Source organism: Takifugu rubripes, chromosome 3, assembly GCF_901000725.2.
Source record: "Takifugu rubripes chromosome 3, fTakRub1.2, whole genome shotgun sequence".
Classification (NCBI taxonomy): domain Eukaryota; kingdom Metazoa; phylum Chordata; class Actinopteri; order Tetraodontiformes; family Tetraodontidae; genus Takifugu; species Takifugu rubripes.
Window position 1 is genome coordinate 2,098,046 of NC_042287.1, and position 19,262 is coordinate 2,117,307.

The following is a 19,262-nucleotide window of genomic DNA, read 5'->3' on the forward strand; positions in this document are numbered from 1 at the left end:
ATTGCATCGTCACAGACTCCTGCAGGGAGTCAATGCCACATTGCCTTACTCCTCAGACATCTCTCCCTTTTCCTTTTCAGTGAAAACAGCCCAGAATTAGTCTTTGTCACCCAGGAACAGCTGACACTCTCCACAAAACAAGACATTTATTATGCACCATGAGGAACTCCATGGCCCACTGCACCAGAATATTGTCCAAGGACCTCATCATGGTGCCCTACAGCAGTTAGGGTACCTCAGGTTACCACATCGGGTGTATGTGCAGACATCATCATGGACTCCCTTACAACTCATCTGTGAAGAAAACAGCATGCCAGTGGTACATTTCCCTCTTCTAATGTCATTACAATATAGTCTTGTTACTGTGCAATAGATCATGTAGCAACTGTTGGAGTGACTCCTGACAGGACACTTGGGAAAACACAAAGTAAAAACAATAAAAATAAAAAGAAACCTCAATAATAATGCTCAATAAATGAAGGATAAACACAAACATAGTAAAAGTCATAGTTGACCAAGTATTTAGACAATGCGTTAGCCAGACAACAGTTTGCAGGGCTCATTCTGTTGCCCCTCTACTGGTTTACTGGCCTGTCTTCTGATAAAATCATACCAGTATAGAGCTTTTTCTGACCATCAGTTGCCACACAATGAATAAAAACTAAGACAAAAAAGTAAATGACAACTGTCATTTATATATTTGTGTGTTTACATATTCATGAAACCAATTATTTTACATTCTGTACAATAGTTTTCATAGCTTGTAGGAAGTAATTTGAAACTGGATTTCCTGGGGAGGATAAGTATACATTACCTCAAGGTTTAATAAATAAGTAAAAACATAAATTAGTCATGGGGCTGAATACTTTACATACTAAATCCTGGAGTTTGTGTAAAAGTCATCAAGAATTTAAATGTGTTTGACCTTTTTTTTCCCCCAAATGAATGTGGCATAGACATTATTTCTGTGAGAAGCACAATCACAGCACTTTATTGTTCTTTAGATGCTTAAGTGAAAAATGTAACAAAACACATGCACAATTTGCACAATTCAAAGAACACATATAGAACTCAACTTTTCGGAGGGGGAAAATAAAACCTTTATATCAGCATTATGGTTTACGGTCTATTCTTGCTGGGTCAAAGAAACATCTATTCTCAATAGAATGCTGGCACAGCAGAGACTTTGATGAGCATAAAGCTTGACAATGAACCCCTTTGACAGACTAAGTTGGTGGCACGGCTTTAAAAATGGAAATAACTACATGTATGTACACATATATTCATATACACAGATACACACATATCCATACTACACACACACACACACACATATATATACACACACACGTGCGTGTATATGTATGTATAAATATATATACCTGTATGTATAAATATATATACCTGTATATATATGCATGTATGCATGTGTGTATATACACACAGCTCAACACATACGTATATATGTACATATATACACATATTCATATATACACACACACACACACACACATATATAAAGTTATGATATATAAAAGTTCCCCAAAAAACTATTTCCTCATTGAAAATAAACATGTAAATATGAGCCACCAAAGCAACATTTACTGTTAAGCATACCATGTTGAGTGTTCAAACGTTGCTGAAGGTTTGTACAAATTTACACACAGCCCATCGCAGTATAATTACACAAAAGATTGATTATCTGGTCAGCTAAATAGCTTCAAATCACATCAAAGTATTGTTTTAAAGTCCCACTTTCGACAATAGAGCATCAGCAATTCCTTATTACGTTCCATTCTGTCCAAAATTCATTTCATTCTAAAATCTCTCAATTTCTCCTAAAAATGTAATAACTTTAATAAACCTTTATCTACTTTTTACACACCCACACACACACACACACACACACCCTTCAGTCCAGATGAGGCAGCTTTGTTGAATAATATCTAAGGATTCTTCGTTAGTCAAACCTGTTTGCCCAGTTGGCCCCTGTCACTACTACCCCTTGTAGATGATGGCACAAATTTGGGAATAATGATTGGCATAGTATCTTTTCCTTTATCAGCTTTTACTTCTGAGCTCTCTAAAACTCCAAGTCCATTTTCTACGTGCTCCTCATCATCAGACATATGAAACTCTGAGAGGTTTCTGAGCCCCGCTTTTATTCTAGCCTCAGTCAGTCCTCTGTCAGCACAGGGGTGTAGGTCCTGCCCTTCGTCATTACACTCCTGTTGGCGCTCGTCCTCGTCGCTGTCAGAGGCGATGGGAATGGGCTCAGGAGTGTTTAGAGGCAGCCGCTGTGGTAAACTGTCATTGATTGTCTCGGTTTGGTCCGTTTTTGATGGAAGTGGAAATGTTTGAGCTTTAGTACGTTCCAACGTTTCACTTGCTGTTCCCTGGTGCAACAGCACCCCAGCGGTACTGGCTCCGACACGTTCCCTGTGTCTGTGGAGAGCCTGCTGCGACACACCGATGCACATCTTCGAGGTCCGCCTCCTGCAGTGTCTGCCCTCGTAAGCCCCGTCCTCACAGAACACCAGTTTGTGGCTCACTTTGTTCACCTCATGCATACTGAAACCCAGCAACACACTGGCATTCCGCGATTCACATTCCTGTATGCACTGCCTCCTTTTATTGAGAAAGTGACTGGTAATGTCAGATTTCCACAGCCAAAGGCTTGCAGCCAGCTTTTCCACCTCCTGTTGTGTGGGATATGGTGCCTTATTGAAGTACTGCGTTAGAAATGTTTTTCTAGATTCATAGGTTTCATTTTCATATCCTTTTGGGTCAAGAGCTAGAAGTACAGGTTCATCTGGATCTTTTTCAATTATGAACGGACCATTACTGTCTCCTGGTTTGGCTCTTTCTCCGGGGGGTCCTGCTCTTCTACGTTTTGGTTCGTTAGTAATCAAGCTGTCAAGGTTGATGCGTTTAAGGGCACTGCTTTGGACCCGAGAATAATGAGCATCTTTACTGTCCTGTCCATTCTGGGATTTTCCTACACCTCGACAGTGCACCAAATGGAGAGTGATGGTGGAAGCGGTCATATTACTGGTATAAACTCCCAAGCAGTGGATACACTTGTAGGTCAATTTCTTTTCTACAGGGTGAACAGTCTGGATTACCTGATGTCTCTCTCTCAGGTGATGTGCCAGTGAATCTGAGATGGGTCCCTTGAGTATAGAGAAACAAAGTGGACACAGTGTCTTTCCAACATCTCTCTTGTATGGCACAGATGCCTGAGGGGCAATCTTAGTTAGAGTCCCATCCGCAGTCCCCAAAGTTTTGGTTGGCAGCTGAGGCATTAACCGCTTCCCTGAAATCAGTGAGGCAGACAAAGATACAATAGAATTGTTTGTGTTTTGAGCATGAAATGCTACAGATTCCTCTGGGGCATCCCTCATGTTGTAAGTAGTCACAATCAACTGAACGTTCTTAGGATTTCCCTGCTGCAGTGTAAGGTCAAATGTCAAGGGAGAGCCTGTATGTGGGCCTACGCTCTCATTTGGGTGTGACACTCGCATGTGCGTCACCATCTTCTCAACATCGTTGAAGGTTGCACGGCAATGTGGACAAGAAAGACCGTGAATCAGCATGTGGTTTAGCAACGTGTCACTGGGGAGATATCGGTTACAGTAAAGACATTTGCTGGTAAAGTTGTGGATCTTCATGATGTAGTTGGCTACGGCCAAAACCTTCTCGGCTTTATGCTCCTTCTCAAAATGAGAACTGTAAACATTCTCCGGAAAAAGCTCGTTGCAGATCGTGCAAATCTTCCACTTCTGAGTGTATGATGTACCCAGGACCGAGGAACCGCCTTTCTTGGCCATGACGGAGGCTACAGTAGTTGCTGCAGCCTGAACACGCGTACCCAATGAGTTGGACTTGAGTGATAACGAACCCCCGATCATACCTGAACCCTTCAGACTTGCACCAGAAATGACCCGTTTTGCTGCTTGCGACTGCAGCGGAACAGGAACCTGGGAATTTCCTGCCAAAGTTATCCTCACTTGCTGACTGCCTGCAGACAAAGGCTGAGCGCTCACATTCTTTAATCTCACTGCATCGTGTTTTGTCCCAGGTAGAAGACTTGACTTGAAGCCTGTCTTCGATGCAGCATTTATGTAACTCGGATTCTGTGAGCTGGGAGATCTGGTGGTGGCCATCACTGCACCCTTAGGGCCCATCCCAATGATGGTTTTTTCACCTTGCATTTTAAGCGGGGTCACGATTAAAGGTTTAGGACGGGGAACTATTACACTGGTGTGCCCAATCATGGCAGTGACTTGGTATCCAATTCTCTCGTGGTCCTCAATGACATGCTGGACAAGTGCTTCATAGGTCTTTGGAACAAATAAACACTTCTTGCAGTGTATTTGGTTTCCAGCAACATTGTTTGTATTATTAATCTGCGATCCACAATTCTGAACATGGGTCTTCTCCCCTGGTTTTACAATGTAAGGCTGGGCCACTTGGTGGAAATGTTCCCGATAAATGTGCTTCCTCACAACATTGTACAAAGGATCCCTATAAGTGCACTTTTTGCAGTAATATACTGCCTGTTCCACACTTTCAGCAGTCCTTTTCAGCAATCCATCCTTCAACGTGAACCCACCCGCGGCCACCACTACTCCACCAGAACCTTGCCGTGCCACGTTATTTGGCATGTGGAAAAATTTGACATGTGTTTCCAGAGTCTTTTTGTCGCCATTGTAAGTACAATATGGGCAGTTGAGCAAGATGTTGTTTTCAAAGTCCTCACTATGAACATTACGGAAGTGGCTCTTGTATGCAGAGAAGTACTTTGATGAGAAGAGACAGCCAGAGCAGCAGAAAGGCTTTGATCTGTAATCCTAAGGGTCAGAATCAGGGAGACACAAAAGTTAGAATACATTTTAAATTCAATTGTTAGACTTATACTGTACATTTATTACCAGTAGATTTAGATATTGGAATGTGGATGCTGCCAGGAAAAAATAACTAATTATGGATGTGTAAAACTGGACACAAACCTGGGCTTTGGTATGTGAAGGTTCCCACATACACACATCTTCCCATGATGTGTGCTTTATGTACACCTCTGGAGGAGTAAAGTCTTTATAGTCCTAGTAAATGAAATCAGTGATTAACAATTAAAGATCATATATATATATTTTTTTTCAAAGTACCTCTAAGAAAGCATCAATCCAAAATCCAAATGATTTTCAGGGCTATGCTATCATGCTGGATACAAAAAGATGTCCTATTATGGTCCTTACCTTGCAAGGACATTCCTGCTTTTAAAGAATGCTACATTCATTTTCAGACTAATGATAGTAACTGTTTTACTGTTACTAGTTTTCACATGAACTTCAGATCCAGTCAGTCAGCTGCCAAATGCAAATCCACCAGAAGTAAACATCCTGTGAACTTCTTTGCCTAATTTGCATTACAGTAAAGTAACCCTAGAATATTACCTTCACACTTAACAACTCCATCAACATTGACCACAACCACATGGGTGAGAAATCGCCTGATGTTCATGTTCGAAAGGTAAAATGCTTAGTATCTGATAGTCAAAATGCATCCTACCCTCTAAAAGAGCAGCTTTAAATGCCCAATCGTAAATCCAATATTTGATAAATCTCATATGTTTTGACTCCTAAAGGCTGTCAAAATCAGCCTTATCTTTTTGGCAGGATATGGTGGCATTGCGGTGTAGCACCACAGCAAATCATCACATCACGTCCTGTTCAGAAAAACACATCGACACAAACATGGCTGCTTCGTCACAAAAAAAAAAAATAAATCACCACTTTGGGAATTGTAGAGCGCAAAATTAAAAGTAATGCAACATTGGACAGAAATACATCTTGTGACCTTTTAGAAGCCACTGTCAAGAAGAGGAAATGACAACACAGCAAATGAATGCCAGAATTAAGCCTATCCTATTGAGCCTACCCCAGCTGCACTAATCACTTGTGGAGTGAATTGTTATCGTGCCACAGCTGTGGAAGATCTCCTGTATCATCCCAGTGCCGAAGACACCACAAGGAGCTCAACAGCTACAGGCCGGTAGCTCTGACATCTCATCTGATGAAGACGCTAGAGAGACTCATCCTCGCCCACCTGCGCCCACTGGTGAGCTCCTTCATGGACCCGCTGCAGTTCGGCTACCAGCCGAACATCGGGGTGGATGATGCCGTCATCTACCTCCTGCACCGCTCCCTTGGCCTGCCGGTACCGAGCTGCTGCCTCAGTAGTCCCACAGGCCAGTAAGGCCCGATAGGACTCCTTCAGCCTGACAGAATCCCTCACCGCTGGTGTCCACCAGTGGGTTCGGGCATTGCCACTACGACAGGCACCAACCACCTTGCGGCCACAGCACCGGTCAGCTGCCTCAACAATGGAGGCACGGAACATGGTCCACTCGGACTCAATGTCCCCCGCTTACCCCGAGACATGGTCAAAGCTCTCCCGGAGGTGTGAGTTGAAGCTCCTTCTGACAGGAGACTCTGCCAGGCGTTTCCAGCAGACCCTCGCAATACGTTTGGGTCTGCTGGGTCTGTCCGGCATCCTTCCCACCATCGGAGCCAACTCACCACCAGGTGGTGATCAGTTGACAGCTCTGCCCCTCTCTTCACCCGGGTGTCCAGAACATGCGGCCGCAAATCCGATGACACGACCACAAAGTCGATCATCGATCTGCGGCCTAAGGCGTCCTGGTGCCAAATGCACATGTGGACACCTTTATGCCTGAACAAGGTGTTCGTTGTGGACAATCTGAGACGAGCACAGAAATCCGTACTTCCCAATCACACCTCTCCAGGTCACACTGTCGCTGCCAACGTGAGCATTGAAGTCACCCAGGAGGACGAGGGAGCCCCCAGAAGGAGCACTCTCCAGCACTCCCTCTAAGGACTCCAAAAAGGGTGGATACGCTGAACTGCTGTTTGGGCCATAGGCACAAACAACAGTCAGGATCCGTCCCCCCACCCCAAGGCGAAGGGAGGCTACCCTCTCATCCACCGGGGTAAACTCCAATATACAGGCACTGAGCTAGGGAGCAACGAGAATTGCCACCCCTGCCGTCACCTCTCACCATCGGCAACTCCAGAGTGGTAGAGAGTCCAACCCCTCTCGAGAAGACTGGTTCCAGAGCCCTTGCTGTGCGTCCAGGTGAGGCCGACTATATCTAGTCGGAACTTCTCAACCTCACACACCAGCTCAGGCTCCTTTCCCATCAGAGTGGTGACATTCCATGTCCCTAGAGCCAGTTTATGCAGCCGGGGATCAGACCGCCAAGGTCCCTGCCTTCGGCCGCTACCCAACACACAATACACCCGACCCCCTTGGCCCCTCCTGCAGGTGGTGAGCCCACGGGAAGGGGGTCCCATGTTGCCTCTTCGGGCTGTGCACGGCCGGAGTCCATGGGCAGAGGTCCGGTCACCAGGTGCTCGCCAACGTGCACCGCCCCCAGGCCTGGCTTCAGGAGGGGGCCCGGGTGACCTGCATCCAGGCAAGGGAAACTTGGGACCAATAATCGTTTTCATCATTGGGGGTCCTGGGCTACGCTTTGTCTGATCCCTCACCTAGGACCTGTTTGCCATGGGTGGCCCTACCAGGGGCATAAAGCCCCAGACAACAGAGCTCCTAGGATCACTGGGACACGCAAACCCCTCCACCACGTTAAGGTGGTAGCCCAGGAGTGGGGCTCCGAGTCATATCAGCTAATCTGCAGCATCGGTATCCCGCAGGGAACAGTTCTGGCTACTTTCCTGTTCACCCTCTACACCACAACCTTTTCATACAATTTGTCATCTTGCCACCTCCAGAAGTTCTCTGACGACTCTGCTGCTGTCGGCCTCATCGCTGATGATCCCCTCCTCCTCCTTCCCCTTCACTCTACTTCTCCTCTCCTCTCCTCTACCCCTCTCCTCTCCTCTCCTACCTATCCTATCCTCTACCTGTCCTCCCCCTTCTCCTCTCTCTTCACCCAGCCGGCCATCAGCAGGAGGGTCCCCCTACATGAGCCTGGTCCTGCTCAAGGTTTCTTCCTGTTAGAGGGGAGTTTTTCCTTGCCACTGTTGCTTGTCTGGGGTCAGGCCCTGGGATTCTGGAAAGCGCCTTGAAACAATTTTGATTGTATAAGACGCTATATAAATAAAGATTGATTGATTGATTGATGGGGACGAGATGGAGTACAGAGGACTTATTCAGGTCTTTGTGGACTGGAGCCTGCGGAACAACCTCCAGATCAATGCTGGCAAAACCAAGGAGCTGGTGGTGGATCTCCACAGGCGTTAACAACTACCCCCCGCCTGCACCGGTGAACATCCTGGGAACGGACGCCGACGTTGTAAAGACCTATAAGTACCTGCGTGTTCACTAAACAATAACCTGGACTGGACACACAACACAGAAGGGCAATAGCAGACTGTTCCTGCTCAGGAGACTGAGGTCTTTTGGAGTGCAGGGACCACTCCTGAGGACTTTCTATGACTCTTTGCTGGGATCAGCCATCTTTTATGGGATAGTCTGCTGGTCCAGTAGCATCATGCACAGGGACAGGAGGAGATGGACTGGTAAGGAGGGTCAGCTCTGTCCTGGGATGTCCCCTGGACTCAGTGGAGGTGGTGGGAAACAGGAGGATGATGGCTAAGCTGTCATCCATGTTGAACAACACGTCCCACCCCCTACAGGACACCCTGACAGCACTGGGCAGCTCATTCAGTGAGCGGCTGCTCCACCCTCGCTGTGTGAAGGAGAGGTATCGCAGATCTTTCCTGCCGGCTGCTGTCAGACTGCACAATAAACATAACGCCCGCTAGCACAATCTGAATATTATATATTCTGATATGTATATTGTATTCACCCTCTGTACTATGTACAGGCTGATTGTCCATTTATCTTGGTTTATTATATACATACACATCCTTTTTTGTATTGTTGTTGGGCTGTAAATTTTCCCATGTGGGAAACCTCCGTTTAAGGATAATTTTTCCAATTTGACATGGATAGCTTCCTTGACACCCCTCTCAAACCAGCGGTCTTCTCTGGCCAGTACCCGTACCTGGCTGTCCTCAAAGGAGTGCCCACTCTCCTTTAAGTGTAAGTGGACTGCTGAGTCCTGACCTGAAGAGGTAGAAAGTCTTGTTCTATGTTATGTAGTTCTACACAGTTCTATGTAGTTCTATGGATAACTATGACCTGGATGATTGAGAATCTATACAGACATGTCATGTGAGGCTTTCACACTGAAATGAGAATGGTGATGTGGAATATTTAAGGGTTGGCCTTTGTTCAGCATTTGGACACTTTCACATCTTCAGCAGTTGTGGGCCTGACCTCCTGTTGAGAGGTGTGTGGCTTTATACCTTGCAATTTTGTCCCTTATACAAAGTATCAAAGCTGAGCACAGACTGAACATGTCAGAATACAATACGCAGGTACATCAACAGCATCAAGAAAGGCAAAGGGCTCCTTTCTTTTTTAGAGTCAAGCTGCAAATTTCCCCAGTAGGTTGCAAGGTCATTTGTCCAGGGGTGAAATGCTGTGACAACTCTTTCACATTGCCAAAAAGAGCAGCATCTATCTGAGAAAATGGGATTTTTCTCTAGTGTGAAAGGGGCTATAAAAATGGGATGCGGTATGATGTCAACACAAGACCGTGTCAATATTTACCTCAAGGTGATCCCGACAAAACTCTAAGCCAATGTCCCCCAGGACCTTCTTGACATTTTTCCTTGCTTTGCGCAGACTCACAATGTTATTGACTGGCAGCTGGAACATTGTCTCCACCTGAATGGAAAACACACATAATGAAAACTGTCAATGAATACCGTCAATGTTTAACAGATGCCATTGTGGTTTAGCATCTTTGGGAATATGTGATAAAAAGAAAAAAAAAATTACAAATGAATATCAGATTTAAAACATTGCAGAACAGTTTTCGTTCAAGATTGTGCATGTAGGAGTATCGCAGTGATTATAGAGGGCTTGAAGGGGCATGCAATTGCAAAATGAATTGTAGGCCACAGCTGCCATAAGAGTTAGCATCAGTTTTTAGTTTGCATCAGAGCTGTAAACACACCTGGACCTCACCGGGGTGCTGACTGGTGGGTTTTGACCAACAGATGTTGTGTCCGCCTTTATGATTTGTTTCTAGCTAAATGTATTTTCAGTCTGGAATTGACTTCATTTACTTGGGAAATATGTCGGGAGTTATTAGGGTTATTTATCTGTGATTTAGGGCACATATACGCCCATGTCTAACTTGGCTAACGCTAACAGTGATGCAGCATAACAGAAGCCCACAGGGGTTTTTTTTGGACCCATCATGTGAACGATGGTGGCACTTAATGATACAGCATGTTTGGGACATGTTTTTAAACGTGCTAAAACCAAAGAACAGAACACAAGGGCAGCGTCGTCCATGCCACCGACATGTAAACACTTTTCAGAAAGCCCACAACGCAGTGCAATTTTTCCACTCTGCGACATCCCCTATATATTTGGCCCAAATTATTCCAAATTAAACAGTGGTATTATATCTACATGTGAAAAGCTATATGTGTTCATTTTGTAAACCCTCCAGTGCAACGCCCTGCTTTGTTGCTGCTGGCTCGTGTATGTAGAGGAAACACACAATACAAACTTTGAAATTTAATAAAATAGCTCCTGTGGAAAAAAGACCTTAACTAAAATAGGCTTGTGACTGCTGTGACTACATTTTACTATGTCATGTTATATATTAACAATCTCTTTTGCATTGCTACAGTTGCTAGCTGTAACCTACTAAGAGCAGCACCAGTCAACTCAAAAGCAAAGCCAACCATGTAAATACTGATATGAACAATTAGAATGTTTTTATATTTATATATATATATACACTGCTCAAAGAAATTAGAGGAACACTTCAAAAACACATCAGATCTGAACAGGGGGGGGGAAATGATCTTGAATATCTTGATTTATTAGTAACAAAATGATGACACATAATTTGATAGAAATGAAAATGATCACCTTATAGAGGGGGAAATCAACACCCAATCGACACCCCAAAAATGAAAGTGAAAAAATGATGCAGCAGACTGGTCCATTTTGCCAAAATGTCATTGTAGCAACTCAAAATGATTCTCAGTAGGTTGTGTGGCCCCCACGTGCTTGTACGCATGCCTGACATCGTCGGGGCTCCTGATGAGACGACGAATGGTGTCCTGGGCGATCTCTGCCCAGTTCTGGACCAGGGCATCACTGAGCTCCTGGACACTCTGCAGATCAACCTGGTGGCACCGGATGGACCTAAACATAATGTCCCAGAGGTGTTCTATTGGGTTTAAGTCAGGTGACCGTGGGGGCCAGTCAATGGTATCAATTCCTTCATCCTCCAGGAACTGCCTGCAGACTCTAGCCACATGAGGTCAGCCATTGTCGTGGACCAGGAGGAACCCAGGTCCCACTGCAGCACCGTAGGCTCTGACAACGGGTCCAAGGATTTCATCCTAATACCTAACAGCAGTCAGGGTGCCATTATCAAACCTGTAGAGGTCTGTGTGTCCTTCCAGGGATATGCCTCCCCAGACCATCACTGACCCACCACCAAACCGGTCATGCTGAATGATGTTGCAGGCAGCATAACGTTCTCCACAGCATCTCTAGACCCTTTCACATCTGCCGCGTGTGCTCAGGTTGAACCTGCTCTCATCGGTAAAGAGCACAGGGCGCCAGTGGCGTAGTTGCCAATTCTAGTGGTCTGTGGCAAATGCCAATCGAGCTCTACGGTGCCGCGCAGTGAGCACAGGGCCCACTACAGGACGTTGGGCCCTCAGGCCACCCTCATGGAGCCTGTTTCTGATTGTTTGGTCAGAAACATTCACACCAGTGGCCTGCTGGAGGTCATTTTGTAGGGCTCTGGCAGTGCTCATCCTGTTCCTCCTTGCACAAAGGAGCAGATACCGATCCTGCTGAGGGTTTAAGGACCTTCTACGGCCCTGTCCAGCTCTCCTGGAGTAACTACCTGTCTCCTGGAATCTCCTCCATGCTCTTGAGACTGTGCTGGGAGACACAGCAAACCTTCTTGCTACAGCACGTATTGATGTGCCATCCTGGAGGAGTTGGACTACTTGTGCAACCTCTGTAGCGTCCAGGTACCACACCATGCTATCAACAGAGATGTTGATCCAAGCCAAATAAATAACTACAGCAGTAGAAAGTCAGTCAGTAAAAAATCAGCCAAAAGAGATGAGGGGAAAAGGAGCAGTGGCCTCAACCTGGAAAGCCATTCCTGTTTTGAGGGCCGTCTCATTGTTGCCCCTCTGATGCTCCTGTTGTTGATTTCATTAACAACAAAGCAGCAGAAACTGATTAACAACCCCCTCTGCTACTTAACTGATCAGATCAATATCCTGGAAGTTTGACTGATAGGTTGCTATACTCTGATTAAAAAGTGTTCCTCTAATCTTTTTGAGCAGTGTATTTAACCTATAAAGAGTGATCATGTTCATTTTAAGAAAATGTTTAAATATTTCTTGCATGAGCAGAAATGGTTTAAAACTCAATCATGAATCAAAAGTACAGATTCTCAAACAAATGCAATGGCTCTAAACTGTCTCAGCAAAACATCAACTGTAATCACCAAATATTCCTTTGATATTGCCAAGGTCTTAAGTTAAAAGGCACAATTATAGAGATTACAGTTACAATTTCTATAGAAATTTTCAAACGCCATGGTTTCCTGTGCATCTTGGTTTTCTATGGGCTAAATGCACTGTTGTGTCCTGCTGCAGCAGTGCTGCACATCTGGCTTTTCTATTCAACTTTTCAGAAGCCTCTCATGTGTAATCCATTCCTCACTTGATTTGGATTCCCATGATCCATCTACAAGTGCAAAAATTTGTCCTATTTCTAGGGCCATCCCTTATTTCTCCCATTACCGGTAGATGCTGCTAAATTGGAATTTCATCTCGTAGGCTTTCCCTATAGTCTGCCCGTCTCATTTTTCTCCTTGCTTAGCAATAGCAGCCACAGAATGGCACCTCCTATTGAGTCAGCAGCAGTCTCTCCAATATGTCTGCAGTGGCAGGGGAGGAAGCAGCAGAGAAGAGCAAGTGATGTTGGAAGGGGAGGGACAGAAGGAGCAAGGGTGATCAGTGGAGGGGAGGGGGAGTATATGTTGGGGAGTTGGAAGGAAGAGAAGGAAGTGTGAATGAGAGTGGAAGAGATGAGAGGGTGAGGGAGGGAAGTGGGGGGGGGCAAGGGAGGTAGGACAGCCATGTACAGAGGGAGAAGGAAGAAATGAGGGAGGTGAGGAGAGGCAGGGGACAGGAGCAGAGGGGAAGCAAAGAAAGGAAATAAGGAAACAACCGGGAAGGAGAGGAGGAAAGGAAGGAAGGAGGGGGCGGCAAGAGGAGGTTACTCTGAAGTGTGTGTATTCTGACACAAAGAAATGGATCCGAACAAACCTTCAATAGGATCTGACCCCATTTCCTTTTCAACCACTACCAACATTTAATAATCTTTTTTTGCTTTAAAAGAAGTGACTAGTAAAATCCGTACTGTCACTCGAAAACGTATTGTATTCCATAAACTCCATCCGACACCGCAGAGTTGCGTGGTGGACAGTTGTGATCGTGATGAGGATGATCAGAATGTGACAGATCTCAATCTCACCATCGATTAACCTAAAGGTATCACATCATAGTCCCAGGGCAATCTAGTCTCATCGTGGTCCGCCAGGATATAAGAGAAATCTTCTCTTTGAGTTGGCCCGAACACATTTTTTGAAATAACGTGTCCCGAAATGTAGATGCCAGCTGCGCGCATAATATCTCACCTTATATCGTGTTTTGGACAGTATATAAATCTGCAATAAAGGCTAGTTAATCTAACCTGTATGTCAACACTTGGCAGGATCCAGTTTATTAGATTTGCCAAGGCATCACTGTCAATAACAAAAACTAGTCACACCGCACCGAGTTAGCATGCTAAGATAGCCAGCAAACAATATGGACTGCTCAAAAACCAAGGCTACATGTTTTGTGTTTCAGCCGCTGGATGGGATGTTTTAAAATCAAATACTCAGCTACTGGGACTACGCTGATCGGCCATAACTTTTAGACACATTTAACTGACTATGGCGATAGCCAAGTTACCTTAGCAGTAGTTGAGGAGCCACTGATCACATCACAGTACGCAGCTACGGCCAACAGCTAGCTTTGATGGTCTTACACAACATTAAGGCGAACAAGTTTACCTGCTTTCACATCCACAGCTCCAGCTTGAGAGAAATGTGCCTGCTAAGGATGACGGGATACAGTTCAGAAAGCTCTCAGACGTATTGCTTCCTTCAAATGACAAATAGCTTCGTGGCGGAGAACGTGCAAACCGGCCGTTCGTGTATCCTCCAAGCACGATTCTCTCTCGGTGGTTCGGACTAGTCTCTATCCTCTAGTCGGCAAAGGGGCAAAAATATTCTGGCTCATAATTAAATTAAACTGTGCTATTTTATCCTGGTGGGAACAGAAACATATCCTCTGGTCGTAGCTACTCCCGGCATAGCCACATTTTTAAGCAAATCGCTTGAGTGTGTCTATTGCCTTTACTGATAACCCTCTGCCCATTCTCCTGTCAAACAATACAGTGCTGAAACTGCCCGACCCAAAATGGCGCTAATAAAAACTCCGGAAGTGACGTCTATTTAATTATCAATTTTTAAAAAAACCCTCAAATGTCCAGGCGAACCAAGTTCGCCGAACCATTCATTATCCTTTGAAATTACGCATATATTTGCTGGTCAAATAAATTACCTTACAGATGTACGTTGTGCTATTTTTCTGTTTCAGACGGTGGGGTGAAACAATCCAGATTGGTGATTGAGCGGTCTGGCCGACAGATGGCGCAGTCCCTAAGAGGGGCTTCTGGACTGCGCATGCGCTTTGCGAACAGCTCGGTTGGTTCGGTGGAAGGAACATGGTGGGCTTGGTGTTATGGTAACTTGGGATAAACCTTTAACCAGATACGTTAATCGCGTCTTTAAAATAGCTCCACTTTTATTTTCAAAGACAATGGTCAAAAAAAGAAAACCCATAAACAAAGACCAATAATAAAGAAAAACTCCCATTACCCAACAAACTTAATCACTAGACATAGCCTGACATGCTAACAGGGGTCAAGGAATAAAAATAATAGTCCAGAAAAATAATGTAATAAGTTTTGAAACTGAAAAAAAAGGATGGCATTTAAATAAAATAAAAAAATTAGAAGAACATGGGCAGCAATTCAACAATGGGCAGGTTCATTTGAGTGTCTTGGTTTACAATTGGCTGGAATTATTAGTGATCTTTTTTTGAGAATGTTACATTGTCAAGAGTATTAAACTGCAATTACCTCATTCAATAGTTTTGAGTGGAAAAAAATATCAATTTAGTATTTGTATTTAAAAAAAATAAGTGCAGGTAGTTTTTGTTTTTTAAACTGAAAACTGAAAACCTATTTTTTAATGTTAAATCACTAGCTAAAGTCTGAAAATAAGGATAATATTAATTCTTGATCATTCTAAGTTAATATTTGAGATTAACCATCAATTATGGACCAATTATTAACATTAAATTATTAAAATTAAAGTGGGACATTCTTAAAAATCCAGAAAAAAATCCTTGGTAACTACTCTTTCGATTACAGATAATGCTATGATAGTTTTGTGTTTATCTTTGCAAGAAAATACATGTTTGATGAACACTGCTTATAGTGTGTTTAAAAAAGTGTGTATCAAAATTTGCAGTTTGTCATTGTTTTAACAGTGGCTGCCCAAGTTAAACCCTTTGGAACAGAAGAGAAATGTCATATCACAGGACTACCACAGGCATCAGGTGGATTACCTTCCCTCAGACTACAACAAAAACTGTAAAGATTTCAGTTTTAAAATGAGTGGAAACTTTGACATTGAAAAGAAATCCCATGGAAAATCAGAAATAAGTATCATCAATTCATGTTGTGGCAAAAAGTAGGAGCAGTCCTTTTGCGAATGAAACAATCTCGTTTCCGCCGAGTTTGGATTCTCCATAAACGCGATCCACAAAAGAAATTGGTACCTGTTGATGAGATTAAGGAGTTTCCATTATAAATTGCCACTCATTTAAACTTAAAAAAAACTAAATACTACAGAAGCAAGGTCTATGTTCATAAGAGGAATAATAGTAACAATGCCAACACCGATGCTAACAAATAAATTTTATTACTGTCTTACTTCTCCAATAGTGTATTTCAGTTGCCTGGCCCGAATTATGATCTCCATTTGGAAGACATAACCTTTGGACATGCATTTCTCAACCAGAGTCTCCAAGACTTCCTTCTTGTACAACCTAAGAAAATAGAGAAGCAGGGATATGAGGGAAACCAAGAACTGCATGCATTGTGGTGGTTCTGGAACAACTTTTGCAGCATTTACCTAAAACTGCCAGTCAGATCTGATGCATTAGGTCTCAGCAGGGTCTGAGTCAAAAAGTTTGCCCCTCGACTGAAGATAAAAAGGCAACAGAATAAAGACAAGACAGTGAAACATGACCGCAGAAGCTGGAGATGGTGTCAGAGGGATGACTGAAGACTGCATCAGCTTGGATTTACCTGATAAGCTTCCTACGAAGATCCCAGCCATACACTCCGCCACTACCGCGGTAGCGAGTACCAGACACAAGATCATAATTACCTTCCTTTTGCTTTCTGATCAAGAGAGATAAATAGGGTTTGTGATTGGACATGCAACATGGATGCACTGTAAAGTCACCGTGTTAAGATCTGATACATATCTCATCTCTTTATCACCAAATGTAAAGTGGATTTAGACTGAATGACCTCACAAGCAAGTTGGACTATATTCCAGTAACAAGAAATAAAAAGTGCAAAAAAAAATTAAAAATAGTGCTTTGAGGCAACAGCCCTAACCACTGCACCAACTGTGGTGGGTGTGCTGCATAAAAGTCAACATAAAACATAAAAGTCATGTTTCAAAATTAATTTATCCTTAATTTAAGATGATTTTGCACAAATACACACCAGACCAAATGTTCCATTAGCCTGCATAGAAATAGACTGGCATATTTCTGTCATCAATTTGACAGTAATATTATTATTTGTTTGATGATAATTTACTATCTAAACTCAAAGAACTAAATTCTGATAGGACAAGAAAAGAGTTACCTACTTAATAAAGTCTGGCATAAATTTGGGCTGAAAGAAAATCATAAAAAGAAAGTCACTCATTGATTATTTCCCTTAAATACTTTACAAATGTGAAACACTGAACTAAGCATATGCAACAAAAGAGGTCAACTCACATGGTGGGAAAGATCTGCATCCATTATAAAGATGAAGTTTCCAGTTGCCTGCTTTATGCCGTGGAGGTAAGCAGTTCCTTTAAAAATATCCTGAGGTCGTCAAGGACGGCTACCACAATATGTGCTGATAAGAGTTACACCTATAAACTTACCAAGCCCCAGTTTGGATGCTCTTGGTCGTAGAACCTGTACCACACACAAAAAGCATTATAGCGATATTACCAACATTCTGTTCAAGAAGTCTGAGAGTAGAATGAACAAAATTTTTATCTAAAGAAAATATTAGAAATATAATGTCAGTTATCATCATAATTGTGTGTGTGTGTGTGTGTGTGTTGACAACAACAAAAGCTTACAGTAAATATTTGAGATTGCACCACAGCATGTTTAGCTGGGCAGGTAGTTACCATTTAATGCCAATATATTTATATCACCCAAAAATCACCTGTTGAATGCTAAACGTAGTGAATACTTTTCTGATAGTTGCGCTTATGGTTAAATGCCGAACTACATTTTGTTACTTTGTATTTGTAAAATTAAACACAACTTGGATCTGACATGCACTATTTACCACTTTATCTTTTCCGTAAATCTCCTGCAACTGTTTGGCTACGTCCAGTGTCCCATCTGGGCTTGCATCGTCGATAACGATGATCTCGTAGTCATATCCACTGTGAAAATAGGAAAATGTGCAAACTAACTTTATCAAGTAATGTATTCAATACTGAACCAGTAAATCGTCCAGAGACCGAAGGCAGATGATCTCGTTAAAACTAAAATTCCAGGAACAAACCTTTTGTTGAAATATTTTACCAAAAGCCACACAATCAAAGGGAGGTTTTCCCTTTCGTTATAGGTCGGGAGCAGGACTGTGTATTTGTCTCGACTGTCCCGACTTTGCTGTGGAGTTGTCCGGCTCGTCATAGTTCAGACTTTCTGTCTAAGGAGCAGACGATTTCTCTAATTCGGAACAGGCTTCCTAATTACTTCCGCCTCCTTGCTTCTTCTTCTTCTTCTTCTTTTGGTTTTAACGGCAGTTGCCATCCATATTGTGTCACTACTGCCGCCTTCTGGTCCTCTATCTCACTCATCCAACCTTACATCATTTTAGACAGCCCGGTACAGGTCAGAAATTTGAAAGCCTCTTTCCTCCCGCCTCTATCCAGGTCAAAATGCTCTTCTCATCCCCATCCACCATTCTCATCTTCCTCAGTCCATCCTCATCATCACCTTCCTTTCCTCACTATACTGCCTGCATATTAAAAGCATGTTGTGTTGTCGCGCACATAGCCCACTCATGATGTACTGTTTGAGTTGGGCCCGATTCTTAACCTTCTCATTATAATCAGCTCTTTGCTGTTATTTCCCCATCTCCTCAGTGAGTTAACCCTCCTTTGTATTGAAAAAATATGCCTCCCCTTGACAGCTGCTTCCCATTTCTGTTTCACTGCTCATTTGCTTTTTCTTACACATTACTCTTACCCTCTGACTTTGATCATTTAATTCCTCTTTCAACTGTGCTCCCCTTACCTGCTCCCTTTGCTACCTTATCTGCCCTCTCATTCCCCAAGACCCCCATGTGAGCTGGGCTCCACAGAAACACAATGCAACACTTCATGACACATTTCCTGCACTCTATTATATTTATTACAAAATTTTGGTGATTTTTTTGATGCTCCTGTTTTAATGCTTGTTGCTGTTGATACTGAATCACTACTAATTAGTGTCTTGATTCTTCCTCCTCGTTCTTCATATGCATTTTTATCGCCGTTAGCATACAGCTGTACGTGCATTGCCGCCACCATCTGAACTGGAGCGTGGCACAGACTACCTCTGACTCTGAGCCCCGTTACTTCTAAAAATCACCCATTCACCCTATGGAAAATATCTAAAACTATACAAAGCAATGTGACAGACCATGTTATTTGTAGCACATTGTCACACGTCATA

General features: G+C 43.4%; 2 protein-coding genes across 3 annotated transcripts; both read right to left on the minus strand.

Annotated features, from left to right (window-relative positions):
• Window positions 1-1,395: 1,395 nt before the first annotated feature.
• adnpb (activity-dependent neuroprotector homeobox b) lies at window positions 1,396-14,820 on the minus strand. Of its 2 annotated transcripts, XM_029833612.1 has the most exons (5): window positions 14,234-14,820; window positions 11,005-11,283; window positions 9,664-9,780; window positions 5,013-5,105; window positions 1,396-4,853 (listed from the first exon to the last, which is right to left on the minus strand). In XM_029833612.1, exons 2-5 carry the CDS (start codon window positions 11,095-11,097, stop codon window positions 1,965-1,967), a joined length of 3,192 nt encoding a protein of 1,063 aa, XP_029689472.1. In that variant the 5' UTR covers window positions 11,098-11,283; window positions 14,234-14,820; the 3' UTR covers window positions 1,396-1,964. The 2 variants fall into 2 exon arrangements, with proteins under 2 accessions (XP_029689472.1, XP_003978222.1); XM_003978173.3 differs by lacking the exon at window positions 11,005-11,283 and having other exon boundaries at window positions 14,234-14,818.
• A 637-nt stretch (window positions 14,821-15,457) lies between these two features.
• dpm1 (dolichyl-phosphate mannosyltransferase subunit 1, catalytic) lies at window positions 15,458-18,327 on the minus strand. The gene is made up of 9 exons (XM_003978168.3): window positions 18,106-18,327; window positions 17,884-17,983; window positions 17,465-17,498; window positions 17,313-17,389; window positions 17,180-17,205; window positions 16,603-16,698; window positions 16,427-16,495; window positions 16,226-16,340; window positions 15,458-16,070 (listed from the first exon to the last, which is right to left on the minus strand). Exons 1-9 carry the CDS (start codon window positions 18,234-18,236, stop codon window positions 15,966-15,968), a joined length of 753 nt encoding a protein of 250 aa, XP_003978217.1. The 5' UTR covers window positions 18,237-18,327; the 3' UTR covers window positions 15,458-15,965.
• Between the last annotated feature and the right edge of the window lie 935 nt (window positions 18,328-19,262).